At 38.2% G+C, this 25,334-nt stretch overlaps 2 protein-coding genes and 1 pseudogene across 5 annotated transcripts in view; all 3 read right to left on the bottom strand.

The window, feature by feature from the left end:
- BTBD8 (BTB domain containing 8) overlaps positions 1 to 2,620 on the bottom strand; it is a 116,882-nt gene extending 114,262 nt beyond the window's left edge. For all 4 annotated transcript variants that reach the window (XM_042997868.1, XM_042997867.1, XM_042997866.1 and 1 more), the window contains exon 1: positions 2,280 to 2,620. In XM_042997868.1, the coding sequence (XP_042853802.1) occupies positions 2,280 to 2,428 (149 nt within the window). In that variant the 5' untranslated portion in view covers positions 2,429 to 2,620. The remainder of the gene's footprint in view (positions 1 to 2,279) is intronic.
- Positions 2,621 to 2,675: 55 nt separating this feature from the next.
- LOC102958571 lies at positions 2,676 to 17,682 on the bottom strand (annotated as a pseudogene).
- A 1,718-nt stretch (positions 17,683 to 19,400) lies between these two features.
- Positions 19,401 to 25,334, bottom strand: part of EPHX4 (epoxide hydrolase 4) — a 46,651-nt gene continuing 40,717 nt past the window's right edge. Inside the window, exon 7 of the mRNA XM_007073402.3 lies at positions 19,401 to 19,957. Within this exon, the coding sequence (XP_007073464.1) occupies positions 19,726 to 19,957 (232 nt within the window). The 3' untranslated portion in view covers positions 19,401 to 19,725. The remainder of the gene's footprint in view (positions 19,958 to 25,334) is intronic.

Genomic DNA, 25,334 nt, shown 5'->3' with positions numbered 1-25,334 from the left:
TGAAGGGGAGTCAAATGACTTAAAACATAGACAAATTCATATTTATCTATGATGAATCTATGAATCATCTATGAATAGATGATATATAATATCATCTATTAGTTGTGTAGAAGAGGAGTTTATTAGTTGTGAAAAAGAGGAAGTAGGGGGAAATGAGAATGAAGATGAGGAAATTGCTGCACAACAACATATCCTCAACAGATCACTCAAATGTCACCTTAAAAAGCCTTCCCCAAACTCACCCCAGTCCCCATCACCTTTGTTTGGCTACTATCTCTCTTACTAGAGTGTAAGCACAGCACCAAAGCCATGTCTTATTAATCTTTAATTCTTCAGGACCTAATACAAATCTAGGTACATGGTGGGTGCTAGATACTTCATTAATATTTGCCGAATAAATCCATTATATTGCTGTGCTTGAAAAAGATTAATTTGGCACAGCAATTAAGGTGGCTGGGTGTACATATGAAGTTTTTCGTTTAAAAAGTCGGGGGGGGGGGCACCTGGTTGGCACCATCAGTTAAGTGTCTGACTCTTGATCTCTCGACTTAGGTTATGACCTCACAGTTTGTGAGCTGGAATCCAACATCCAGGGCTGACGGCATAGAGCCTGCTTGGATTTTGTCTCTCCTCTCTGCCCCTCCCCTACTTGTGCTCTCGCATGCGCACGCGCTCTCTCTCTCTCAAAATAAATAAACTTAAAAAAAAAAAAAGAATTAAACAAACAAAAGAACTGCTACATCTATTTTTATTTGCCTGTAACAGGAACTTGGGAGTTCAGGGTCCTATCCTTAATTATTCCTAGGATAAATTCCTGACACCTTAAGCCAGGAGAATAAAGCCACTAAAGGGAAGGAATGCCTCATCCTTACAGATTCACCCTAGAAACGGAACAACTTCAACTTCATTTTTCCACCAATTACATTAATCCCCCACTGGTGGAGTCAAAGCAGCATCTTTGGCAGACAGGCCCAAATTAAAAGGGAATTTTCTGTTACTTTATAGAAAGCTCAGCTTATAGCTGCTGGAGCCTTAAGTGTGGGCAACAGAAAGCACTTTTTAAAATGTAGAATGCGGGGCACCTGGGTGGCTCAGTCGGTTGGGCGGCCGACTTCGGCTCAGGTCATGATCTCGCGGTTGGTGAGTTCAAGCCCCGCGTCGGGCTCTGTGCTGATAGCTCGGAGCCTGGAGCCTGTTTCAGATTCTGTGTTTCCCTCTCTCTGACCCTCCCCCGTTCATGCTCGGTCTCTCTCTGTCTCAAAAATAAATAAACGTTAAAAAAAAATTTTTTTTTAAATAAAAATAAAAAAAAAATGTAGAATGCTGCACAACAGTTGGTTATTTAGTGGTAATTATGTTTACTCTAGTTCAGTAGTTCTTAAAGTGTAACCTAGGCCAGCAGCATCACCATCACCTGGGACCTCATTAGAAATGCAAAAGCTCTATCCCAGACCAACTGAATGAGTACTAGGGTCTGGGACCTAGTAAATCTAAATTTTAACAAGTCCTCCAGGTGATTCTGCTGCACACTGAAGCTCGGGAATCACTTTCGGTGGAAATGGCAATTGGCTAGGGTACATTCCTAAGCTTCATTTTCTTTATAAACTGAGATGTCAGTACCTGGATTCACCAAAGCCTGAGTTAAGGTTTATAACAACCCACCATTTGTTTGGGCCCTCATGGGAGCTGGGAGTTGCTGGGAGCTGTAGAGTGTTCTAGGCAGAGAGTGGAAGCCGGGTTGCAATCGGGAAGTATTTTGATGTAAGCATTTCTGGTAAACTGTTTAAAGAGAGCTCAGAAGAAAGTGACCTCCGAGGCTACACTAATTGTTCTATTTTTCCTTAATCTAAATAAATATTCATTTTCATACCGGATTTTATCATTTTTCTTAAACTGTTTAAGGTTTTTTTTGTTTTGTTTTTTTTTTAAGTGTACGTTTCAGGACCATGAAACCTGGATCCAACACCACCTTAGCGATAGGTCTTTCAAGAACTAAGCCTGCTCGTGTTATTTCGGCATAGACTGGTGCCGCACGTAACTATGATGATAATTTTGGCTTCCTTTTTGTATCTGTTACATAGTCTCCGAGGTGCTCGGGACTGGTTTTTTAGGGCGAGCCAACGGCTCTGTAGTGAGGAGACTGGTACACGTCCCTCAAAAGCCTGAGGCGAGGAGAACGAGGAGAGGAGGGATGGAGAGGCAGAGAAGGAGCCACAGCTTCTGGGGCGGAGATGGATGCCTTAACAACTGAGGCAGCCAGGGTTCCCGCCTCCTCCTACCTGAGCAGATCCTGGCTGAGCTGCTCCGATATCACCGCCTTCAGTCGGCGCCGCTCACAGGGCCCCTTCTTTTGCAACCCCTTACTGCAAACTCCAGGGGACCTCAGAAGTACCACGGGCGTCGCGCTCCCCTCCCCACAGCGGGCCATGTCCCACAAAGGTACGGCGGCGCCCCGCAGGCCCAGTACTGGCTCTCAATTCCCGGCTGTGGAAGAAAGGGGCGTTTCCGACCCAACGCTCCTCTCCTACCCGAATCCGCCCCGCAGGGAAAGGTTGAAGCCTCTGGTCTGTTTGCACACGGTCCCCTACAGCGGCCGTACAGCTCTCTAGGGCATTCTCAGAGGCCGGCGCCTGCACGTGACCCAGTAAGGGTGTGCGCAGGCGTAGTAGCTCTGTTTACTTCGGCCGACGGGCACCCCGCCCCGATTGCCCAGGGATCAAACCATCTCCCGGGATAACCAATCTGTGCGACTCCTTGTCCTCTTCCTCTTTGCGTTGCGGGTGGTGCTGGCCATTCATTTTAATAGATGTTTCATTGCGAGCCGAGTTCAAATGAACCTGCGCGCTTTTCCACATTATGTCTTCCTGGGATGTCAGAGCTTTTTTTTTTCCAGGAAAGAACAGGTAGATGAGACCTTTCCTGTAGCGAGTCACCCTCCCTCGCTTTGTTGTTTTGAGCAAGAAAAACGGGATGTGAGGAGTAGGGAAAGAACTTCGTAAAATCAGCAAGAGGTTAGAACATTCATGAATCCCCTGAAAAGGTGTATACAACGTCTAAAAGACCGCCATCGCTTTCTAATCCAAGGAGTGGCTCATATAACCTCTCATGAACTTTAGCTGGGAAATATCAGGTTGTATTCCAGCCCTTTGCATATAAAGCCATAATATTTATGACGAGAAAGTGAGGAGGTAAGGCTGAAAGGGCAAGGCCTTTAATTGAATGGGGAAGTGAATGGATTGGTGAGGTATAGAATTTTGGATATTTTGCCCTGAAGAAAATAGCTGGATGGGTATCATTTTTAAGTCTTTTGGTATTTTTAAAAATTATTTCCTCCAAAGGAAGAAGGCTCAATAGTTCTGCTTCATTCAGGAGCTCTGTACAAAGGTATCCTTTATGGTTGCTTGGTTTAAATCAGTTTTCAACGTTTCAGTGGTTATATTTGGTTCTTATGTCTCCTGAGTCTCTTCTAAACAAATACCAAGTATTTGGAAAATGTATGGACCTCATACCATAAGATTGCGCAAAAAGTAGTCGTTTCTCCGAATAATGCCCCTTTCAGATATTCAGACACATTAATTATGAAAAGAATAACTGTTTAGCGGATTCTTAATTACACGTGTAGTATGAGGAATGCCAAAGAAAATACAAAAATAGCTAATGTTTATTGAATGCTTATTAGGTGAGGGAACTGCTCTACTTGGTTTATATACATTAACTCAATCTTTGCAACCACCACTTAGGTAGGTACTACTATGAGCCTAATCGACAGGTGAGGAAGTTGAGGCTTGACAAGATAGGGCAAGGTCACACAGCCAGTATAGTGGTGGCCTAGATGTTATAACTTAGACTAGCACCCAACTCTTCCCTTCAAAGTCCTGCAGAATTTCTACCATGTCCCTTTACCAGCCAGTGAAGTAATATTCCAGCACTTTTATTATGCACAATTGTGTTTATTATTAACTCAGTGGTTGGAAAAGGATGACAGACTGGTTTCCGGTTCATGTAATCTAATTCTCTTAAAACACCTTAGGCAACTGACTACATGAAATGATTAAAGAAAAAGTCCACCTTTAAAAAGCAAAACTCTCATCAATGATGCTTGACATTTCACCATTGGAGAATTTTAAAGCATTATTTTTATTTTAATTAATTCCGGCTGTGAAGTTATTTATACCTTAATGTGAGAGAAATTATCTGATTTTTTTTTTTCCTGAAAGACATTTAGGAAGAAAAGAGGATCCTAAGGAACTAGTAATGGGAGCTTTGAAGGTAGACACAGCTAAACACATAATTTTGGTTAGGGTTGGCCTTAATTATGATTCTCATGTGTGAAAATTTTAGGTAAAATTGCCTTGGAAGGCAAAAGACTCTTCCAAGGACTACAGTTTCATGAAAGAAAAGTGATTTTTTGGGAGCATTATTTTTCCTTCTTTAAAAATGTTTCGTGTGAAATATTTCAATTTTTTTTTTTTATTTTTTGGAGAGAGAGAGCACATATGAGAGGGGGAGAGGGGCAGAGGGAGAGAGAGAATCCCAAGCAGGCTCCACACCCAGTGCAGAGCCCACAAGGGGCTCAATCCCATGACCCTATGATCATGACCTGAGCCAGTATCAAGAGTTGATTGTTCAGCTGAGCCACCCAGGCACCCTTCATATGAAACATTGCAAACATACAAAGTAAAGAAATTTACTTCACTTTACCCATTTACCAATTTACCCATTACCAAGATTCAACAATTATCACGATTTGGGCATATATGCTTTATGGAGTCTTCTTTCCTTTTGGTCCTTTCTAATATTTTTCCTTCTTTCCTTCCTTCCTTCCTTTCTTCCTTCCTTCCTTCTAAAATTTTTTAAAGTAAAGGCACAGACATTAATTTTATTCCTATATACTTCAATATGCACCTCAAAAAAAAAATTGGATGTTTCCTAACATAAACACATTATATAGCCACTAACATTATTCCTTACAAATTAATAATAATTCCATTTACTATATAGCCCATTATAAAATTTTCCTAACTGTCCTAAAAAATATCCTTTATAGCTGGATAAAGAATCAGTTTTCAAATGATTCAGAGGTCGCATTTTGTTCTTATGTCTCCTGAGTCTCTTCTGATCTAGAGCAGTTCACTCTTTCATTTTTATCTTCATGCCATTGATGTTGTGGCTGAAGCCTGGCAGACTAAGCTATAGAATATCCCACACTTAAAATTTTACTGTTTGTGTCCTTGTAGTATCACTTGCTATGTCCATTTATACCATACATTTCCTGCAAATATATGTTTCAGAGCCTTGATTAAATTCGGGTTCAATTTTTTAGCAAAAAATAAATTTAATAGATGGTATGTTAGTTTTCTATTGATGCTTTAATTACCGAAAACTTAGTGGCTTAAAAACAATACAAATTTTTTACCTTCAGTTCTGTAGGTTGGAAGTTCAACATGTATCTCACTGGGCTAACATCAAGGTGTAGGCAGGACTGGATTCTCTTATGGAGGCTCTAAGGGAGCGTTTCCTTGGTTTTTCAGCTTCTAGAGGCTGCTTATATTCCTTGGCTATTGGCTTCCTTTCCCCCTTTTTCCGAGCCAGTAGGTTGAGTCTTTCTCACATTGCATTATTCTGACATTTTCTTCTGCCTACTCCTTTGCTCTTCTAAGCACTCTTTTGATTATGTGCAGTGCAATTGGATAATCCAGGATAATCTCCCTGTTTTAAGGTGAGCTAATTAGCAACCTTAATTCTATTTACAAGCTTAATTCCCCTTTGCCATGTTCTGGGATTAGGACATGGACATCTTTCAGGAGGGTGGGGGCAAGCATAATCCTGCCTACCACAAGTGGTAATTCATTTTGTATCATATCAGGAGTCATATAATGTTTGGTTATCCTCCTTTTAATGTTGCTAAAATGTATCATAGGTTTCATCTGATAATTTTGATAATTCTTGGTTGAACCAACTAAAGATTGCAAAATGATTTTATAATTCTATCATAATCTAAATTTATCTGCTGGACATTTGCTGGAAATCTTCCTTAAAGAAGAACTGTCCCTCATCAGTTAGAAGTATTCGGTATCCAGAAAGACATTTCACACTGTAAGGGCAGGATAACTGCTTAATTCTCTTATTTAAATTATCATTTTTCAAAGTAAGGAGTTGGTACCCTTGTTAATTCCAATATGTTCAGTTCATTTTTGTTATCTTCATTAACTCATTGATTTTTATAAATTTTACAAATTTTTATAAATTTTTATGAATTCATTTATTATTGTTTTTGATGCTCAAATTGCTTTATCTGGCCCATGGGAGTTCCTTTATATTGGCTCCGATGTCCTTTTGACACATTCTTTAATCTGTGGTAGTATCCTTGCTTTCTGGCACAACCAGATACCAGATACGTTGTTTATTTCCCACTCCAGCTATTCCTCCAAAGAACTACAGTTCCTCCAAAGTGTGGAATGGTAGGTAGAGCCCACAATCTGGGTGCTAAGTGTGCTCACCAATATTGAAGGGCCATGTTGTTTCTAAACAATATAGTTTTATAAGAAAAAAAGTTGCTGGGGCACCTGGGTGACTTAGTCAGTTAAACATCTGACTCTTGATTTCATAGCTTAGGTCATGATCTCACGGTCATGAGATGAAGCCCTGCATCAGGGTTGAGCCTGATGGTGCTTGGGATTCTCTCTCTCCCTCTACCCCTCTCCATCTCAAGCATATTCTCTCTCTCTCTCTCTCTCTCTCTCTCTCTCTCTCTCTCTCTCAAAAAAAAGTTAAATTTAAAGAAATTGCTGAATTTATACTATATCTGATTCAAATTTAACATTATGAGATTTTCAGATACTTTCTTTTTAAATTCCATTCTTTTTTTTTTTTCTTGCACTGAAAAACTCTTGGTTCCTAACAACGTTAACAGAATTACTTATCCAAATGTTCCTATAGAAGTTATTAGAGTTTCATAATAATACGAATATTGCTACTAACAGACTGCATTCAATTTAAGGTATTTTGCATTATAATGATGGGAATATCAAGTTGGGTGGTTACTATAGAACTACTATTTGTGTCCTCCCCAAATTCATACATGGAAATCTGATCCCCAATGTGATGGAATTTGGAGTTGGAGCCTTTAAGAGGTGATCAGGTCATAAGGGTAGAGCCCTCATGTATGAGATTAGTTCCATTATAAAAGATACCCCAGAGAACTCCCTTGCCCCTTTCACCATGGGAGGACACAGTGAGAAATCAGCTGTTTACACATCAGGAAGCAAGGTCTTATAAGACACCAAATGTGCCAGTCCATTGATCTTGGACTTTGCAGCTTCTAGAACTATAAGAAATAAATGTTGGTTGTTTAAGCCACCCATAGTATTTTTGTTAGAGCACCCTGAACTGACTAAGACAGTGACGATTATAAAATATCACTTACTCATCTCCTTTCTTCAGTAAGAAATGCATGGAAATTATCTCAAACCAATATTTAGGGGCACCTGGGTGGCTCAGTGGGTTAAGCATCTTACACTCTATCTCAGCTCAGGTCATGGTCTCACGGTTCATTGGTTTGAGCCCCATGTTGGGCTCCTCGCCAACAGTGCATAGCCTGCTTAGGATTCTGTCTCTCCCTCTCTCTGCCCCTCATCTTCAATCTCTCTCTCTCTCTCTCTCTCTCTCTCAAAATAAACTTTAAAAAAAAACAATATTTATCTTTTTCTTTCTCTTTCCTTAAGCTTTCCTCTTCTGCTCATCTTCCCCTCACCCATCTCTTCTTCCTTCTCAAAATATCAGGAAGCTACCTAATGAAGTTTAAGCTTTAGGGGCCCCACTTGTACAAGCCCCTTCCAAGGCCCCAGTGGGGTCCCTAGAAATGTGTCTACTTTTTGTACTTTTGGGGGTATGTTTTTGTAAATTTAGCGAAGAAATTTTACCACGATTGATCAAGACTTTCTTCTTAGCCAAATGTCCCCCTCCTGTATGGTGGCACTGAGTGGCTACATTTTTGGGAAATGGCCTCAGTGAAACTAAGTTAAGGGTACAGTAGTTTGGGCTAGCAAGGGATGTTTATTGATTTGCAACCATTTCCACATCTAGATAAATTGTTGCTCCCTGTTCTGGTCCAGGAATGGCTTCCAGGAATACTTTGCTGAATCATCCTGCATAGTGACATGAAGGAATAGGGCCCAAGGCCACATCACATCACATCAAATGTGAATATGTCTTACAGCAAAGGGTGCTAGAGGTATATTGATAGTAAGGAGGCATACAACATTAAGTAGAAGCTCCAGTTCTTGTCAGTCCCTAGTCAGAATAAGAGGAGTATTCTCAATAATGCAGACTACGCAATTATAAACACAAATTTCCTGTTTGATGAGACTCAGACAAAATAGAATTTATCAGAATTCTTGTGTTTATATCTTATGTTTGTGATATTAGTGAGCTTTCCAGAAATTGTAGTCTGTTGTAATTTCTTTACTCATTCTAAATAATCACTTTCATATCTAGAAAAAAACAATTTTAAATAGCAGCGATACCATTGATAATTTTTTCAATGTTATTTCCAATACTATATCTTCCTGATGTTTCTTTTTATTTTGTCTTATAAAATATTCAGGCTATTCTCAGCACTCTCAACAATAGCCAAATTATGGAAAGAGCCTAAATGTCCATCAACTGATGAATGGATAAAGAAACTGTGGTTTATATACACAATGGAGTACTACATGGCAATGAGAAAGAATGAAATATGGCCCTTTGTAGCAACGTGGATGGAACTGGAAAGTGTGATGCTAAGTGAAATAAGCCATACAGAGAAAGACAGATACCATGTTTTCACTCTTATGTGGAACCTGAGAAGCTTAACAGAAACCCATGGAGGAAGGGAAGGAAAAAAAAAAAAAAAGAGGTTAGAGTGGGAGAGAGCCAAAGCATAAGAGGCTGTTAAAAACTGAGAACAAACTGAGGGTTGATGGGGGGTGGGAGGGAGGGGAGTGTGGGTGATGGGTATTGAGGAGGGCACCTTTTGGGATGAGCACTGGGTGTTGTATGGAAACCAATTTGACAATAAATTGCGTATATTGAAAAAAAATATTCAGGCTATTCTGAGAAAGAACAAAGAGGCATTTATCCAGAAGATACTTTTTGGAGAGAATAAAAATGACAATTTAGTGTACTTATTTATTGCCAGTGAAGCTCTTAATGTGATATTTTCTCTGCAAAACTGAAGGACAGGTGACAAGCTATACTTCCTCTGGCCTTACTTTAGCACTAAACAAAATAAAGGCATTAACTAGAACAAAGTGAACAATGTTTATGAATAGATCTCTCTTTTTTATCTTATTTTTTAAGTTTTTATTTAAATTCCAGTTAACATACAGTGTAATATTAGTTTTAGATGTAGAATTTAGTGATTGGACACTTATATACAGCACACAATACTCATCATAACAGTGCCCTCATAATTCGTATCGCCTATTTAACCCATCCCCCTGCCCACCTCCCTCCATAACCCTCAGTTTGTTGTCTATAGTTAAAAGTCTGTTTCCTAATTTGTTTCTCTTTTCCCCGCTATGTTCATCTGTTTTGTTTCTTAAATTCCACATATGAGTGAAATCATATAGTATCTGTCTTTCGCTAACTGACTTAACTAGTTTAGCATAATACTAACTCCATCTGCATCATTGCAAATGGCAAGATTTCATTCTTTTTTATGTCTGAGTAATATGTCATTGTATGTATATATATACCACCTCTTTTTTATCCATCATCAGTCAATGAACACTTTGGCTCTTTCTATAATTTAGCTATTATTGATAATGCTGCTATAAACATCTGGGTCATGTATCCCTTCGAATAAGTATTTTTGTATCCTTTGGGTAAATACCTGGTAGTGCAATTGCTGGATCATAGGGTAGTTCTATTTTTAACCTTTTGAGGAACGTCCCTACTGTTATCCAGAGAGGCTGCACCGGTTTGCGTTCCCACTAATGGTACAAGAGGCTTCCCCTTTCTCTGCATCCTCGCCAACACCTGTTTTTTCCTGTGTTGTTGATTTTAGCCATTCTGACTGGTGTGAGGTGGTATCTCATTGTGGTTTTGATTTGTATTTCCATGATGATGAGTGATGTTGAACATCTTTTCATGTATCTGTTAGCCATCTGTATGTTTTCCTTAGAAAAACATCTATTCATGTCTTTTGTTCATTTTCTAACAGGATTATTTGGTTTTTGGGTGTTCAGTTTTATAAGTTCTTTATGTATTTTGGAGACTAACCCTTTATCAGATACATCATTTGCAAATATCTTCTCCCATTCCATCAGTTGCCTTTTAGTTTTATTGATTGTTTCCTTCATGGTGCAGATGCTTTTTATTTTGATGACATCTTTGTAGTTCATTTTTGCTTTTGTTTCCTCAGGTGACATATCTGGTAAGAAGTTGCTATAGCCAGTATAACCAAAGAGGTTACTACCTGTGTTCTCCTCTAGGATTGTGATGGTTTCCTGTCTTATGTTTTTAATCCATTCTGAATTTATTTTTCTCTATGGTGTAAGAAAGTGGTCCAGTTTCATTCTTTTGCATGTTGCTGACCGGTTTTCCCAACACCATTTGTTGAAGAGGCTGTCTTTTTTTTTCCCATTGAATAGTCTTTTCCTGCTTTGTCGAGATTAGCTGACCATATAGTTTGGGTTCATTTCTGGGTTTTCCATTCTGTTCTCTTGGTCTATATGTCTTTTTTGTGCTAGTACCATACTGTCTTGATGGCTACAGCTTTGTAATACAGCTTGAAGTCTGGAATTGTGATGCCTCTAGCTTTGCTTTTCATTTTCAAGATTTCTTTTGCTGTTCGGGGTCTTTTGTGGACCCATATGAATTTTAGGATTGTTTGTTCTATCTCTGTGAAAAATGCTGGTGTAATTTTGATAGGGATTGCATTAAATGTGTAGATTGCTTTGGGTAGTATAGACATTTTAACAAGATTTGTTCTTCCAATCTATGAGCATGGAATGTTTTTCCATTTCTTTGTGTCATCTTCAATTTCTTTCATAAGCGTTTTATAGTTTTCAGAGTACAGAACTTTTACCTTTTTGGTTCAGTTTATTTCTAGGTATCTTATGGGTTTTGGTGCAATTGTAAATGGGATAGATGCCTTGATTTCTCTTTCTGATACCTCATTATTGATGTATAGAAATCCAAAAGATTTGGGGCACCTGGGTGGCTCAGTCGGTTAAGCACCCAACTCTTGATCTCGGCTCAGGATTTGTGAGTTTGGGCCCTACATCAGGCCCTGTGCTGATAGTATAGAGCCTGCTTGGAATTCTCTCTCCTCTCTCTGCCCCTACCCAACTCATGTTCACTTGCTCACTCTCTCCTTCTCTCTCTCTCTCAAAATATAAATAAATAAACATTTAAAAAAAATAAGTGCAACAGATTTCTCTGTGTTGATTTTGCATTCTGTGACTTTACTGAATTTGTGGATCAGTTCTAGAAATTTTTTGGTGGAATCTTTTGGGTTTTCTATATAGAGTATCATGTCATCTGCAAACAGTGAAAGTTTGACTTCTTCCTTGCTGGTTTGGATGCCTTTTACTTCTTTTTGTTATCTAATTGCTGAGGCTAGGGTTTATGTTGAGGTATGTTCCCTTTATCCCTACTATGTAGAAGGTTTTTATTATGAATGAATGTTGTACTTTGTCAGATGCTTTTTCTGCATCTATTGAGAGGATCATATGGTTCTTATCCTTTCTTTTTACTAATGTGGTGTATCAAATTAATTGATTTGAGAATATTAAACCACCTTGCAGACCAGGAATAAATCCCACTTGATCATGGTGAATGATTCTTTGAATGTGCTGTTGGATTCAATTTGCCAGTATTTTGTTGAGAATTTTTGCATCCATGTTCATCAGGGATATTGGTCTGTAGTTCTCTTTTTAGTTTGAGTCTTTGTCTTGTTTTGGAATCTGGGTAATGCTGGGCTCATAGAACAAGTTTGGAAGTTTTCTTTCTATTTCTATTTTTTTGGAACAAACTGAGAACAAACTCCCAAACAATACTTTAAATGTTTGGGAGAATTCCTCTGTGAAGCCATTTAGCCCTGGACTTTTGTTTTTAGGAGATTTTTCATTACTGATTCAATTTCTTTGCATCCACCTGGGTGGCTCCATCGGTTAAGCATCCAACTCTTGATTATGGCTCAGGTCATGATCTCATGATTCATGGGTTCAAGCCCTGTGTTGGGCTCTGTGCTGACAGTGCAGAGCCTGCTTGGGTTCTCTCTCTCTCTCTTTCTGTCTCTCTGTCTCTCTCTCCTTCTCTACCCCTTCCCTGCTCACATTCTCTCTCTCTCTCTTTCTCAAAATGATTAAACACATAAATAAATAAATAAATAAATAAATAAATAAATAAATAAATAAAACATTAGTCTCTTGGGGCTCCTGGGTGGCTCAGTGAGTTAAGCGTCTGACTTCAACTCAGGTCATGATCTCATGGTTTGTGGGTTTGAGCCCCATGTTGGACTCTATGCTGACAGCTCAGAGCCTGGAGCCTGCTTCAGATTCTGTGTCTTCCTCTCTCTCTGTCCCTCCCCCACTCATTCTCTCTCTCTCTGTCAAAAAGTGAATAAACATTACAAAAAATAAAAAAAATAAAATGAGTCTCTCATGGGCAGCATATAGATGGGTCTTGTTTTTTTGTCCATTCTAATATCCTATGTCTTTTGATTGGAGCATTTAGTCCATTTACATTCAGAGTAATTATTGGTAGATATGTATTTAGTGCCATTTTATTGCTTGTTTTGTCATTGTTTCTGGAGATTTTCTCTGTTCCTTTCTAGTTTTTGTCACTTTTGGTCTTTCTATCCCACTCAAAGCATCCCTTTAGATATGTCTTGCAGGGATGGTTTAGTGGTCACAAACTCCTTTAATTTTTGTTTGTGTGGGAAACTCTTTTTTTTTTTTTTAATGTTTATTTATTTTCAAGAGAGGGAGACAGAGAGCAAGCCGGGGAGGGGCAGAAAGAGAGGGAGATACAGGATCCAAAGGAGGCTTCAGGCTCCGAGCTGTCAGCACAGAGCTTGACGTGGGGCTTGAACTCACAAACCGTGAGATCATGACCTGAGCTGAAGTCAGATGCTTAACTGACTGAGCCATCCAGGCACCCTGGGAAACTCTTTATCTCTCCTTCTATTCTGAATGATAGACTTGCTGGATAGAATATTCTTGGCTGATGATTATTTTTCCATTCAGCATTTTGAATATATCTATGCTACTCCCTTCTGGCTTGCCAAGTTTCTGTAGAGAGATCTGCAACTAGCTTTACTGGTCTTCCTTTGTAAGTTAGGGACTTCTTTTATCTTGCTGCTATTAGGATTTTTTCTTTATCCCTATATTTTGAAATTTTAACTGCAGTATGTCTTGTTGCCCTGCTTTTGCTGATTTTGATAGGAGTTCTCTGTGCCTCCTGGAAATTAGATGTCTGTTTCCTTCCCCAGATTAGGGAAATTTTCACCTATTATTTCCTCAAGTAAACCTTCTGCCCCCTTTTCTCTCTCTTCTTCTGGGACTCCTATAATACAAATGTTATTATGTTTGATGGAGTCACTGAGTTCCTTAACTCTACTCTCATGACCCATAATTCTTCTTTCTCTCTTTTGTTCAGCTTCATTAGTTTCCATTATTCTATCTTCTATATCACTTATTCATTCCTCTGCTTCTTTCATCCTTATGGTCATTACATCCAATCTGTTTCAAATCTCCCTTATTATATTTTTCATTTCTGATTTTTTTAACTCTTTTATCTCTGTGGTAAGAGTGTCCCTTATGTCTTCCATGCTTTCCCAAGCCCAGCAAGTATCCTTATGATTGTTGCTTTAATTCTCTCTCAGGCATATTACTTATATCTGTTTCGATTAGATCCCTGGCTATGACTTGTTCTTTCTTTTGAGATAAATTTCTCCATCTTGGCATTTTGTCAATGTCCGTATCTTTTTCTGTGAGTTAGAAAAGCCTATTATACTTCCTGCTCCAGAAAGTAATGGCTTTATGAAGAAGAGGTCATATAGTGTCCAGGTCCTGGCACTTCAGGGAGTGTTTCTGGTGTGTGCTGTGTGCACTCTGCTGCTGTGTTTTGGCTGCTTTATCCCTCAAGTCAGTCATCTGCAAATGGCAGCATTTGGACCTTAGCGAGAGTGTAGTGTATTTTAACTAGGTGTACTCTGGTCTGCTTGTTAAATAAGACCTTGTGTGGGGGGGGGGGGCGTGGGGGGTGTGGGTTGTGCTGGTCTTGTAGGAAAGAGGCCCACTGTGCTGGTCCTTGGCACACCTGACCAAGAAAAGTAGCACCAGCAGAGTGCAGGGTGATGGGACTTAGTATAAGTAGGTTAGGCAGCCACTGTCAATGCTGTGCTGCTTACTGAAGTTGGTTTTATGCTGAGGGGTGGGGGAGGGAAATGGCACCAGCAGCTCCTTTGTCCCCAGAGAGGGGTCTCCGTGCTTGCTGCTCTTAGGGAAGCACCCCCCCAGAAGATCGAATAATTTTCCCTCACCCACCTCGGGCATTTTTCAGATCACTGTTTTCACACAATCTGTCTCTAGGTTGCTTGACTTCCTGGAGCAGTGCAGTGCCTTTTCGCTCTATCCCAGCCAAGTCTGCTGACTTTTAAAACTCCAAACTTTAGGGAATTGCTGTGCAGAGGGTCTGCACTGGCCTTCTGTGGGAGGGTTTTGCCACTCTGGGATGGATACAGGTTTGACGGAGAAGGGCAGTCACAACAGAGCACAGGGGCAAGGGATTTGGAGCAAAACAGACTAAACAGCCAGTGTCTGGGTTAGGCACCTTCAGCAGGTGTTTCTGTGCCTATGCTGAGGGGAGGGGGAGGGAAATGGTGCCTGCCAGCTCTTTTGTCTTCAGAGAGGCAACTCTGCAAATGCCACCTCTCACAGATGTGTTCCAAGAAAAGCAAATAGTCTCTCTCCATGTGCTTAGGTGATCCTCACATCAGGGCCATCTGCCCCAGGATTGCTCACATGTCTTCTCTTCAGTAGGGCAGTGCCTTCAGGGCTCTATCCTAACCAACACCACCTGATCTCTAAAACTCCAGTCTTTGAGCCCCAAAGATTACAAAAACTCATGAAGATCAACTCCTCTTACTTTCCCAGCCAATGACTTTGTGGAAGTGCTCTCCTTGTGTGATCCCCTGTGTGCTCCACTCTCATTTGCCTTTCTCTGCGACCACAGCCCCCTCCCCTCTGTAGCACTCCTGATCCATTTCTCCCCTAAACCAGTCTCTGCACTTCCTACCTTCCTCAGTGTAGTGTCTTATCTCCCTCTAGTTGTGCAGTTTGTCCTGTCAGTTCTCAGGTTGATTTCTTGGCTATTCAGAATGATTTGATAGTTATATAGGTGTGTTCAGGGGATGAGACAGGCCTAGGGTCCTCCTACTATGTTACCATCTTAGCTCCCCTTATGAATAGACCTCTTGTTCTCCACCTTCAGCCACATTAAAGCAAACGTATATTAAGCAACATAGGTACTATAAGATCTAATTGAAATATATATTTCTCAAGCATATTATACATAGCACAGTTAAGTGCTGAAAGTAAAAAACTATTGTGTTTTTCCTCAAAGGATAATTTTATTTCAATCATAGTTTCTCTCTGGAAGGTAACTTCACAATTTTCAGGGCTGACTTTAACATTTGAATACAGCAATTAAACCTACTTGATGTGATAATGAATATATATAGGCTGCGGAGAGGTCCAAGTATGAATTTAGTAACTTGTTATATTCTGGATGCTTCAGGCAAATTTCTTAAAGTTCTTGTATAATATGTATTTTGAATTCTGTCCAGCTATTTTCTGAAAGAGTCTGGAAACATCAAGATCTGGCACTCTAAAGGCTGCCCAAAGTATAGCAGCTAACTAACTCCTGCTGTGTTATGAAACCAACCTCATCAAGATCAAAAAGCTTAAATGACATTTGTAGAATCTTTTCAGTGTTGATAGGATTGCACAGGGCAGTCAGTCCTATCACATATTCTCTGAATTCTATGCTACCATCATTATTCTTGTCAAAGGGGGCAAAAAGTTGTTCTAAGGGCTCTGAAATTAGGATTTTTAAGTAATTTGCAAACTCTTCAAGTCCTATCTTCTCTCCCTTAGAGGCAACTGTAATTGCAGTATATTCATCCAGATGCTGATGAATATTACCCCAATCTCACATCAATTTCTGGCTAATTTCTGTGAATTCCACCAAACTATCTTCCATGGGTAGTTAAAGGTTACCTGTGAAAATCATTAGTCTACAATCTTCATAACTATGGTCTGTCACAGACACTCAGAGCATTTGCCATGTTGATCCTCACTATATCAGCAAAAGGGATGTGTCTTTTTTTTTTTCTTGATTATTTTGTATATAAATAGACATAAACACCACTTCTCCTCTGGTGAAGAGTTGACTCAAGGTCAATATATAGACCTAAACCTGTCTGTAGACCTGTAAACCCCTCCTAGATCTAGGTCACTGTGTCCAGTGTGTTTAGGTACCTAGGTAGCACTGGCTGCACAGGAACACCCAGAGAGAAGTCCCCTAGTTTAAAAGTGACCAGACAGGTACAATTGGTGCACACTCCTTCCAAGAAAATCAGGATCTGTGGCCACTTCCTTTCAGATGTGAATAGCTTCAGGATTTCATTCCATGTATTCTTCCTGGAACTGGGGTCCTATCAGGTTACAAGCAGAGGCTGTGTTGGCATTAGGAATTTTCCAGCCACTGGGGTCTGTGTGTTTTGACTTGCCTAGACCATCTAGGGTAACCCTGCCACCACACAGGCAATTGGATCAAAGAAAGTGGAGTGCAGCACTGTAACAAAGATGAGAGCCTCATCTCTGGTTGCATTTTCCCCTTTCACTTTAACCAGGAACCCCACTAAACAGAATGTTGCCTGAAACAAGAATTTGAGGACTGGTTGCACCTGCTTCTTCCCCCAACTCGTAGTAGTGTTGGCTGGTTGAGCAGAACCGCCCTTGGTGGAAAGTGTGGCCACTGGCCAGAGGCCATTGAAGAGGAAGGCGATGCAGGACTCACATCCCAGCACCAGCACAGTCCCAGTGAGGATAAGACAGGCCCAGCGCCACCAACTGAGGTGCCTCTGCCGCCTGAAGGGGTTGGCCACTGCAGGTGGGTACGACATGCTCATCCCATGACTCACGGTGGACTCCCACACCTGCACCTCGAATTCCAAGCTTGGCTGAGCCCTGAGGCCAACTTCTCAGTGGTCTCAGGCTGTGGGTAGATTGGATCTGGGGGCAACCCTCAGAGCGCACTCCTTCCCCACATTCAAGTGCTCTTTCTGTTCACACATAATTAGAACTCTCAGATATAATGTGGGTTAATAGGAAATGAGGATGAATTACCTCTAAAATCAGAAAAGTTAAAAATGATAAATGGTGTAATAGAATCAAATCAAGAGTATAATCATTTTTGTTTTTTTTAAATGTTTTCCTTTTGACATATATGTTTAATAAATTATTTTCACATAATTTTTGACATTTATATTAAGGACATATTACATACCTACTAGGGATATGTTAATTTAAATAGATGAATATTAATTACAAGTTTTTCATTTAAATGCCATTACCACTAAAGTTTACTTACTGTGAGATGCTTTGGGAGCTGGTAAGTCAAATTCATTTACTCTCCCTACAAATTGATTTCTACAGAGACAGTAATATCACTTCATGCTAAGAGTTTTAACTGATGGCACCCTTGAGCATTTATATCTGTCACAAGCACTCTTCCACATGAATAGAAAATTAGAATATATCCATTATCATAGGCTGGAATTAGCCATGGCACATTTGATTCATATTCTTAACATGAGTCTACATGAACCAGTCAGCATTCCAAACTGACATTAAGTAACAACAACAAACCCTAAAATCACATTTGTCAGTAACAAGTTTTCAGTAAAATAAGTCAGGACTATTTTACTGGGTCAACATACACTGCCAATGAAGTCCTATTCCTCCCTTTGTTGCTGCCCTTCAGAAAGGATCAAGAGGAAAGCATAATCAAAGTTGGTGTGAACCAGGCTTTCTTCTATACCTTGTAAAATTTCCAACTCTGAAAGTGCTATATAGGATATTCCTATATTTGCTAATTACTAACATAACTTCCTTTTCCCAGGATTAAAAGTCAAATTGTAGGTTTCTGAGAAATGTTTCTATTTATTGGAGCACAGCAGGTTACCAATAAAACAGAAAGAGCAGTGTTGATACAGAGCCTGTTATCTTACTGGAAAGATTAGAGGCTTTATAACCAGATGAATCTAGGTCAGATTCTGGTTCCAACAGTTATGCTGTGGGCATTGGCCAACCTTGTTTTCACATCTATAAATTGGTAATACTCTGTACCTTGCAATGTTATTATGAGGCACAAGCACAATGTATACAGAAAATTGGGTTTTTATTAATATATACAAGTTGCTTAGGATACAATGATGAGAATTCTTAGAGACATTCCACTTTCTTCTGTCACTATCAGAACTACACTTAGGAAGACATTTTTTTCCACCAACTTAGTCTTGTTTAGGAACACAGTTGTAGTTTCTATGGAACCATAATTTGGCAATGTTACTGGTTGTCTCCCATGCTAAAGGAGAGCAACCCAAGAGAATGAGTAGTATTCCCTTGAGTTTGTATCATTCTCTATTTTGTAACTCTTCCCATTCTTATTTGTAATGTTTATTTCTACTCTTGAATCCTTGTTTAATTTAACTGCGTTGTGTGTATGCTTCTTTAAGGGAAAGTTCCATGTTACCATGCCATCTTTCTTTTATATTTCCCTCACGTGCCTAGCAATGTGTCACATATGTTATTTATTCATTAAGCAAATATGTGAGTGCCTACAATGGAGCCAGGCCCTTATTCTAGATGCTGGATATATGCCAGTTAATAGAACAGTAAAAAACTCTGCCTTGTGGAGCTTAGATTCTAGTGCACATAGGAAATACTGAATTCAATTCTGGTTGCCTTAATGGGGCAAAAGGACATTTTGATCCTTTGTCTAAATCTCTCACCAATTTAGCTGGAAGATTTAGACAAGTAATTTGTTGGATGTGCTTTTCTACTTTGCAATGTTTAATACATATGTATGTATACATGAGAATCTCTACATCACCTGTTATTAGTCTTTCCAGTATAAGTAGTATTATGGCCTGTTTTCAAAATGCATATTCTTCTAGTCATATTTGCCTTCAAACTAATAAATATACTATAAATCCAAGAGATTTGACAATAGAATTTTTTAATGGTTGAAAATAGTAAAAAGAACTTTTGAACAATAAAATGAAAATTTATATACCATTGCAGGTTTACCTTTTTTTTTTTAATATGGCATAGCTAATCTTTAATTTACATTTGTAAAAGGCACCAGATGTTAACAGGGCAAAGAATGCAAGAAACCAAAACTGAGCCATTTCCCCCAACTTCCTTTTTGTACTATTGCACACATTTTAAGGCAGCTGCTTTTCTGTGCAAAATTCAACAGAAGAAAATTGATATCATGTTACAAGTTCACACATTCTCAGATTTTTTTCAATATGATTTGTCAGGATACTTATGATAAAGCATATTAAAACAATTTTTTCCTAATAAGCTTAAAGAGGTTGATGAACAATTATTAAAAATTATTTAGAGATTTCATTACAGATCCCTCATAGAAGATATAGAAAAGTCAATCTTTTCTTCTTGTTTCTTCCTTCAGAAATGTCCATATCAATTTGTTCACTATGTCAGGTTGTTCTTGCTGAAGCCAGTGACTGACATCTGACAGTATAGTTAGCCTGAAATAATTTTTAACATAAATCTTTGTGACTTCAGCCATCTCAGCCTCCATAAATGCATCTTTTTCTCCCCACAGTAGGAGTGTTGGAGTGGTCACCATGTGATGTTTGAGAGGCAGGCAGCTATAAAAACAAAACACGTGGATTTGAGATTCATTGTAAAAATTAAAATAACATTTTTCCATTATATTCCTTTAGGCCATACATGCTCACAGGAAGCAATATTGTCACCAATGGGGTGAAATTTGGTTCTCGGGAGAGTGATAACAATATTACTTTCTTTATATATAGATCATGGTTATACACACAGTATATAAACAAATATTAAAATTTCATAGGGTGGGGAGCAATTGGGAAAAAAAACACATCTAAAATGGCTCCTTAAGGAGGTGATGATGAAAGAATGAATGGTTGAGAAACACTGCTTTAGGCAATCAATCTATACAATAAAAAATTTAAAAGGCTATTTAAGAAAGGGCTCAATAAAATTTTTAATTGGATGAGGCTAACAAAATTTATAATGAAGGATATAAATTAAGTATGAAATTCACCACTATGAGGAATAATTTGCTTTAAAAGGATACCAGAATTTTTGAGTGGTGTGATAAAAGAGTTTTAAATGATGTCACTTTAAATATATTCAAAATTGTTTTTTAGATAACATAATGCATTTTATATGAAATTGGAACTGAGAAGTCAGAAAATATATATGGACTGAGTTTTACCATTAAATAGTACTGTATTTATTTTGCAAGAAGATTTTATATATATATATATATATATATATATATATATATATATGAGAGAGAGAGAGAGAGAGAGGCAGAGGGAGAGAGAGAGAGAATCCCAAGTGGCATCCATGCCCAGTACAGAGCCCGACATGAGGCTTGATCCCCACAACTCTGTCACCATGATCTGAGCCAAAATCAATAGTCAGATGTTCAACTGACTGAGCCACCCAGGCACCCCAGAAGATTCTTTTTAAAACAACGTTTTATTGTTTATTTTCTTAAGTAAAGTATAAAGAATAAAATCATGCATAATTCCATCATTAAGAGATAACCTTTTGGCCATTTTCCATGCATACAGTTGAAACCATACTATAAATAAAATGCAATAAATATACACAATATATATACAGTATCCATATTCAAATTTCACATTGCATTATAACTTGAGAATTTTCTCATTTCATAATGTTTTATATCAAAAATAATTATAAAAGATACTATTTTATGGTATAATTACCCATAAATAACCCATAAATGACTATTCTCCTATAAATGAATATTTTTAGATTATATCATTAGTTAAAACAAGGGGATGATGTTTTAAGTGATGCTATAATGAGCATTCTGTGCCCAAATCTTTTTTGGCATTTTAGATAATTTCTTTCAGCTAGATCCCTAGAAGTGGAATTCCTGAGCTAAAGACTATAAATATTTTTAAAGCTTTTGACAGCTACTGCTACACTCTTTTTCAGAAAGGTGGGATGGTATTAATTACAATCCTGTTGACTAAGCATGAAAATGAATATCTTACTAGACACTCTGCAGCACTGACTTCCATTTTTGCTAGTTATCAAAAATCAGGACTGTGGCTACTTGGGGTCAATAGGATGCTGCTTGAATGTGCAGGATATCACATATGTCCACTAAGGACTTAACTTTTGACTCTCATGCAGGTGGCCATTGTTTGGTTATAATGCTCCTAAAAATTAAATTCTTTGTGAATGGGTAAACTGATAGAAAATATATTCATTCTATGCATAATTTTGATACATGGATTGCTATACAAACTTGCAAGTCACTCAAATTCTAGGGCTCATAAAATATTCAAAAGTAAAACATTTTCTTTCTTTTTTTTTTTTTAACATCTTAAAGTTTATTTATTTTGAGAGAGAGAGGGAGAGAGCAAGCACACATAAGGGTGGAGGGAGAGGCAGAGAGAGAATCTTTAAGCAGGCTCCACTCCTAGCACAGAGCCCGACCTGGGGCTCAATCCCAAGAAGTGTGAGATCATGACCTGAGCCCAAATCAGGAGTCAGAGGCTTAACCGACTTGAGCCACCCAGGCGCACCCGAAAGTAAAACAGTTTCTAACAGTTATCTGCATATTTAACAATATGTGAGCATGTCATAATTGAATCAGTAAGGTAAGAGGAGTTTTAAAAGACAATTAGTTAGAAAGCAAAGAAAAATATAAATTCTTCACTCATATGTGAAATTTAAGAAACAAAACGAACAAAGGAAAAAGGAGACAAATCAAAACAAACAAACAAACAAACAAACAAACTCTTAACTATAGAGAACAAACTGGTAGTTGCCAGAGGGGAGGTAGGTGGGGGATGGGTGAAATAGGTGAAAGGGATTAAGAGTGTACTTATTATGATGATCACTGAGTAATGCGTAGAATTGTTGAGTCACCATATTTTACACCTGAAACTAAAATAACACTGTATGGTAATTATGGTTGAATTAACAAAATAAACAAATAAATAAAATGAATTTTAAAATTTTAAAACTTTTTAGAAAAGAAAAAAAAATAAAGAAAAATATAAATTATTTACCAGATCAAATTGGACTTAAAAGGGAGAAGTTTCCAGAAAACTAAAAGAAGAGCACATTCTCTGGTCCTGAGGTTTCAAACTGCTAAACTTCACAGGAAATATATTACATATAAAAGGAAGTATGTACAGCATGGTGACTATAGTTAGTAATACTCCATTGCATATTTAAAAGTTGCTGGGAGAGTAGATCTTAAAATTTCTCAACACACAAAAACTTTATAACTATGTATACAGATTTTGACTTCTGGTGATTATCTCATAATATATACAAGTATCAAACCATTGTACACCTAAAATTAATGTAATGTTTTAGGTCAATTATACCTCAATATAAATAAAATAAATAAATAAAAAGCAAAACATCATTGTAGAAGAGTATGTTAAGCTGAAGAACTTATTGGGAAAACACTTGATAAAATATTTCTGATTAAAAGTGACTAATCTTAGTAAGTACAGAAGCAATTTGAAAAATCTGAAAACTGTTAACAGGTAGTAACAATTTCTGGTCTATACTGTTAATCATTCAACCTACCAAAATATATCTTAACATACCTATTTCAAATAAGTCTCATTTTACCATGTTACTCTTCCAAACTCTGAGTTATCAGCTGATGTGTAAGTATTAAGGCAGCAGTGTCCAGAATGTTATACATTCCATCCATTAGTTTTGTGTGTGGAAATATTTTATTACTATAAGAAGATAATGTGGAAAATAATCACACCCACACAATCACCACTAGCTTAAGAAGCCAAACATGGCAAACATGATAACATATTTCTGCTGACCTTTTTTGATACCATTTTTCTTCACCTCACCCTAAGGCAGTGGTTCCCGAAGTGTGGGCAACAGACTAGCAGCATCAACATCATCTGTGAACTTGGGACCCACCCCAGACTGACTGAATGGTAGGGTCCTGCCATCTGTTTTACATGCTACTGTAAAGAACTACTACCATAGGAGGAATGACTGGGTTGAATTTAGTTATTATCATCCCTGTGATGTTTTTCAACTTTTTTTTTTCAACTTTTATTTTATGTTTTAAGATAACCTCTCCCCCATTCCTTAATCCCTCCTGGATCCTTGTCCCACCCCTGAACGATGAGTGACAGTTGTTGGTGCAGAGTACTGGACTAGGTGGGTCTATCAAATAACACGTCCTTAGGGTGACAGATTTAATCTCTTTCTCCTCTCTACCAGATAACGGAAGGCAGTGACCTGAGAGGCAGAAAAAGTTGAGTTTGTTCTGCAAACTCTTCCACAAGTGAACTGATGTAAAGTTTAGACTAGCAATAGGGAATTAGCAAGACCATTCTCATATTAAGCCATAGTCTTCAATCTATCCTTAATCAGTAATGAAGGTGATGTTTTGGTTTTCATTTACTGACCCTTGTTTGATTTCTCAACTCGTTCAGAAATTAGTCAGGAAAAGGGGTACTATTTGTCAGATATCCCCAAATACAGTACACAGATTTCTACAAACAATATATGGAGGTGTTTTGCATTTCTAGAACTCTATATAAATGGTATAGTACTGTACATATGCTTCCACACCTGTGCCTTAATAGTATATTTTTAAGATTATCTATTAATGATACATTTAGTTCTACTAAATTTTTACTCCTATATAGAATTTCACCTTATGATTATACCGTAATTAATCCATTTTCCTGTTAATGGCCATTTAAGGGGCGCCTGGGTAGCTCAGTTGGTTAAGTGTCTGACTTTGGCTCAAGTCATGATCTTACAGTTCGTGAGCTGGGCTCTGTGCTGACAGCTCTGAGCCTAGAGTCAGCTTTGGTTTCTTTGTCTCCCACTCCCTGCCCCTCCCCCACTCATAGGCTTGGGCGCACTCGCGTGCACCCCCACTCTGTCAAAAATAAATAAGCATTACAAAAATTAAAAATAAATAAAAATTTCCAATTATTTTGATAATTCAAATAATATTGAACTTATTCTTGTACATCCCCTTGTGCACATATGAAAGCGTTTTCTTACTGTATATTCCCCAAAACAGAATTGCTTCTTCAGAGAGTATGCACATCTTCAACCTTAGTCAATAATGTCAGGTTGTTTTCCGAGCTGATTGTATGCTCCAAAGAAGCATGTAAGAATTCATTTTGCTCCATATCACTGCCAACACTTTTCTCAAAAGTTTAAATATTTTCAATAGAATGAGAGTGGAATACTTTTCACTTACCTGATGTGGTAGAGACTGCTCCCTAAAACCTCTTCCTTTCTACCACAATGATAGAAAATCTAGTTTTCTATCTGGGAAAATCTGGGACTACCCAGAATAAAGACTGCCTACATTTGCCAGAGTTCTTGCAGCAAGGTGAAGATATGAGAAACAATGTGTGCAACTTCTAAGTTGTGTACACTATGCCTTCCCCTCCCCTCTTCCCACTGACTGAAATGCAGCCATGGTGGTAAACCATCTTGGATCACACGAACAAGGGCGACACCCCAGGGATGGCAGAATAACAAGACATAAAGTGCCTAGGTCTCGGACCAAAGAGACAGTTTTGATGATTTCATGGAGCAAAGCCAACAAACCAACCTAGACTTTTACTTGTGAGAGAAATACATTTCTTTTTTTATGATACTATTATTTTAGGTCTCTATTACAAGTAGTGAAACCTATGTTCTATATCTGACTACTAGTAAGATTTGGCATCTTCAATGTTATTGACCATTAAATTCCTCTTCTGTGAATTGTCTTTTCATATATTTGCCCATTTTTTGATTGGGCTACCTTTTTATTGATTCGGAGGCATTCTTTATAAACTCTAGATATTGTTAGCACATGACTGTGTATTGCAAACAATGTTTCCCCATCTAAACTTGGCCTCTCATTCTATGATATCATTTGATATATAAATGTTTTTATTTTCATGCAGTCAAATTTATCAGTCTTCTTCATAGTTTAAGCTG

Source organism: Panthera tigris, chromosome C1 (assembly GCF_018350195.1).
Source record: "Panthera tigris isolate Pti1 chromosome C1, P.tigris_Pti1_mat1.1, whole genome shotgun sequence".
NCBI classification, from domain to species: domain Eukaryota; kingdom Metazoa; phylum Chordata; class Mammalia; order Carnivora; family Felidae; genus Panthera; species Panthera tigris.
The sequence above is the reverse complement of the archived record's forward strand: the minus strand, read 5'-3'. Positions and strand labels throughout refer to the sequence as shown.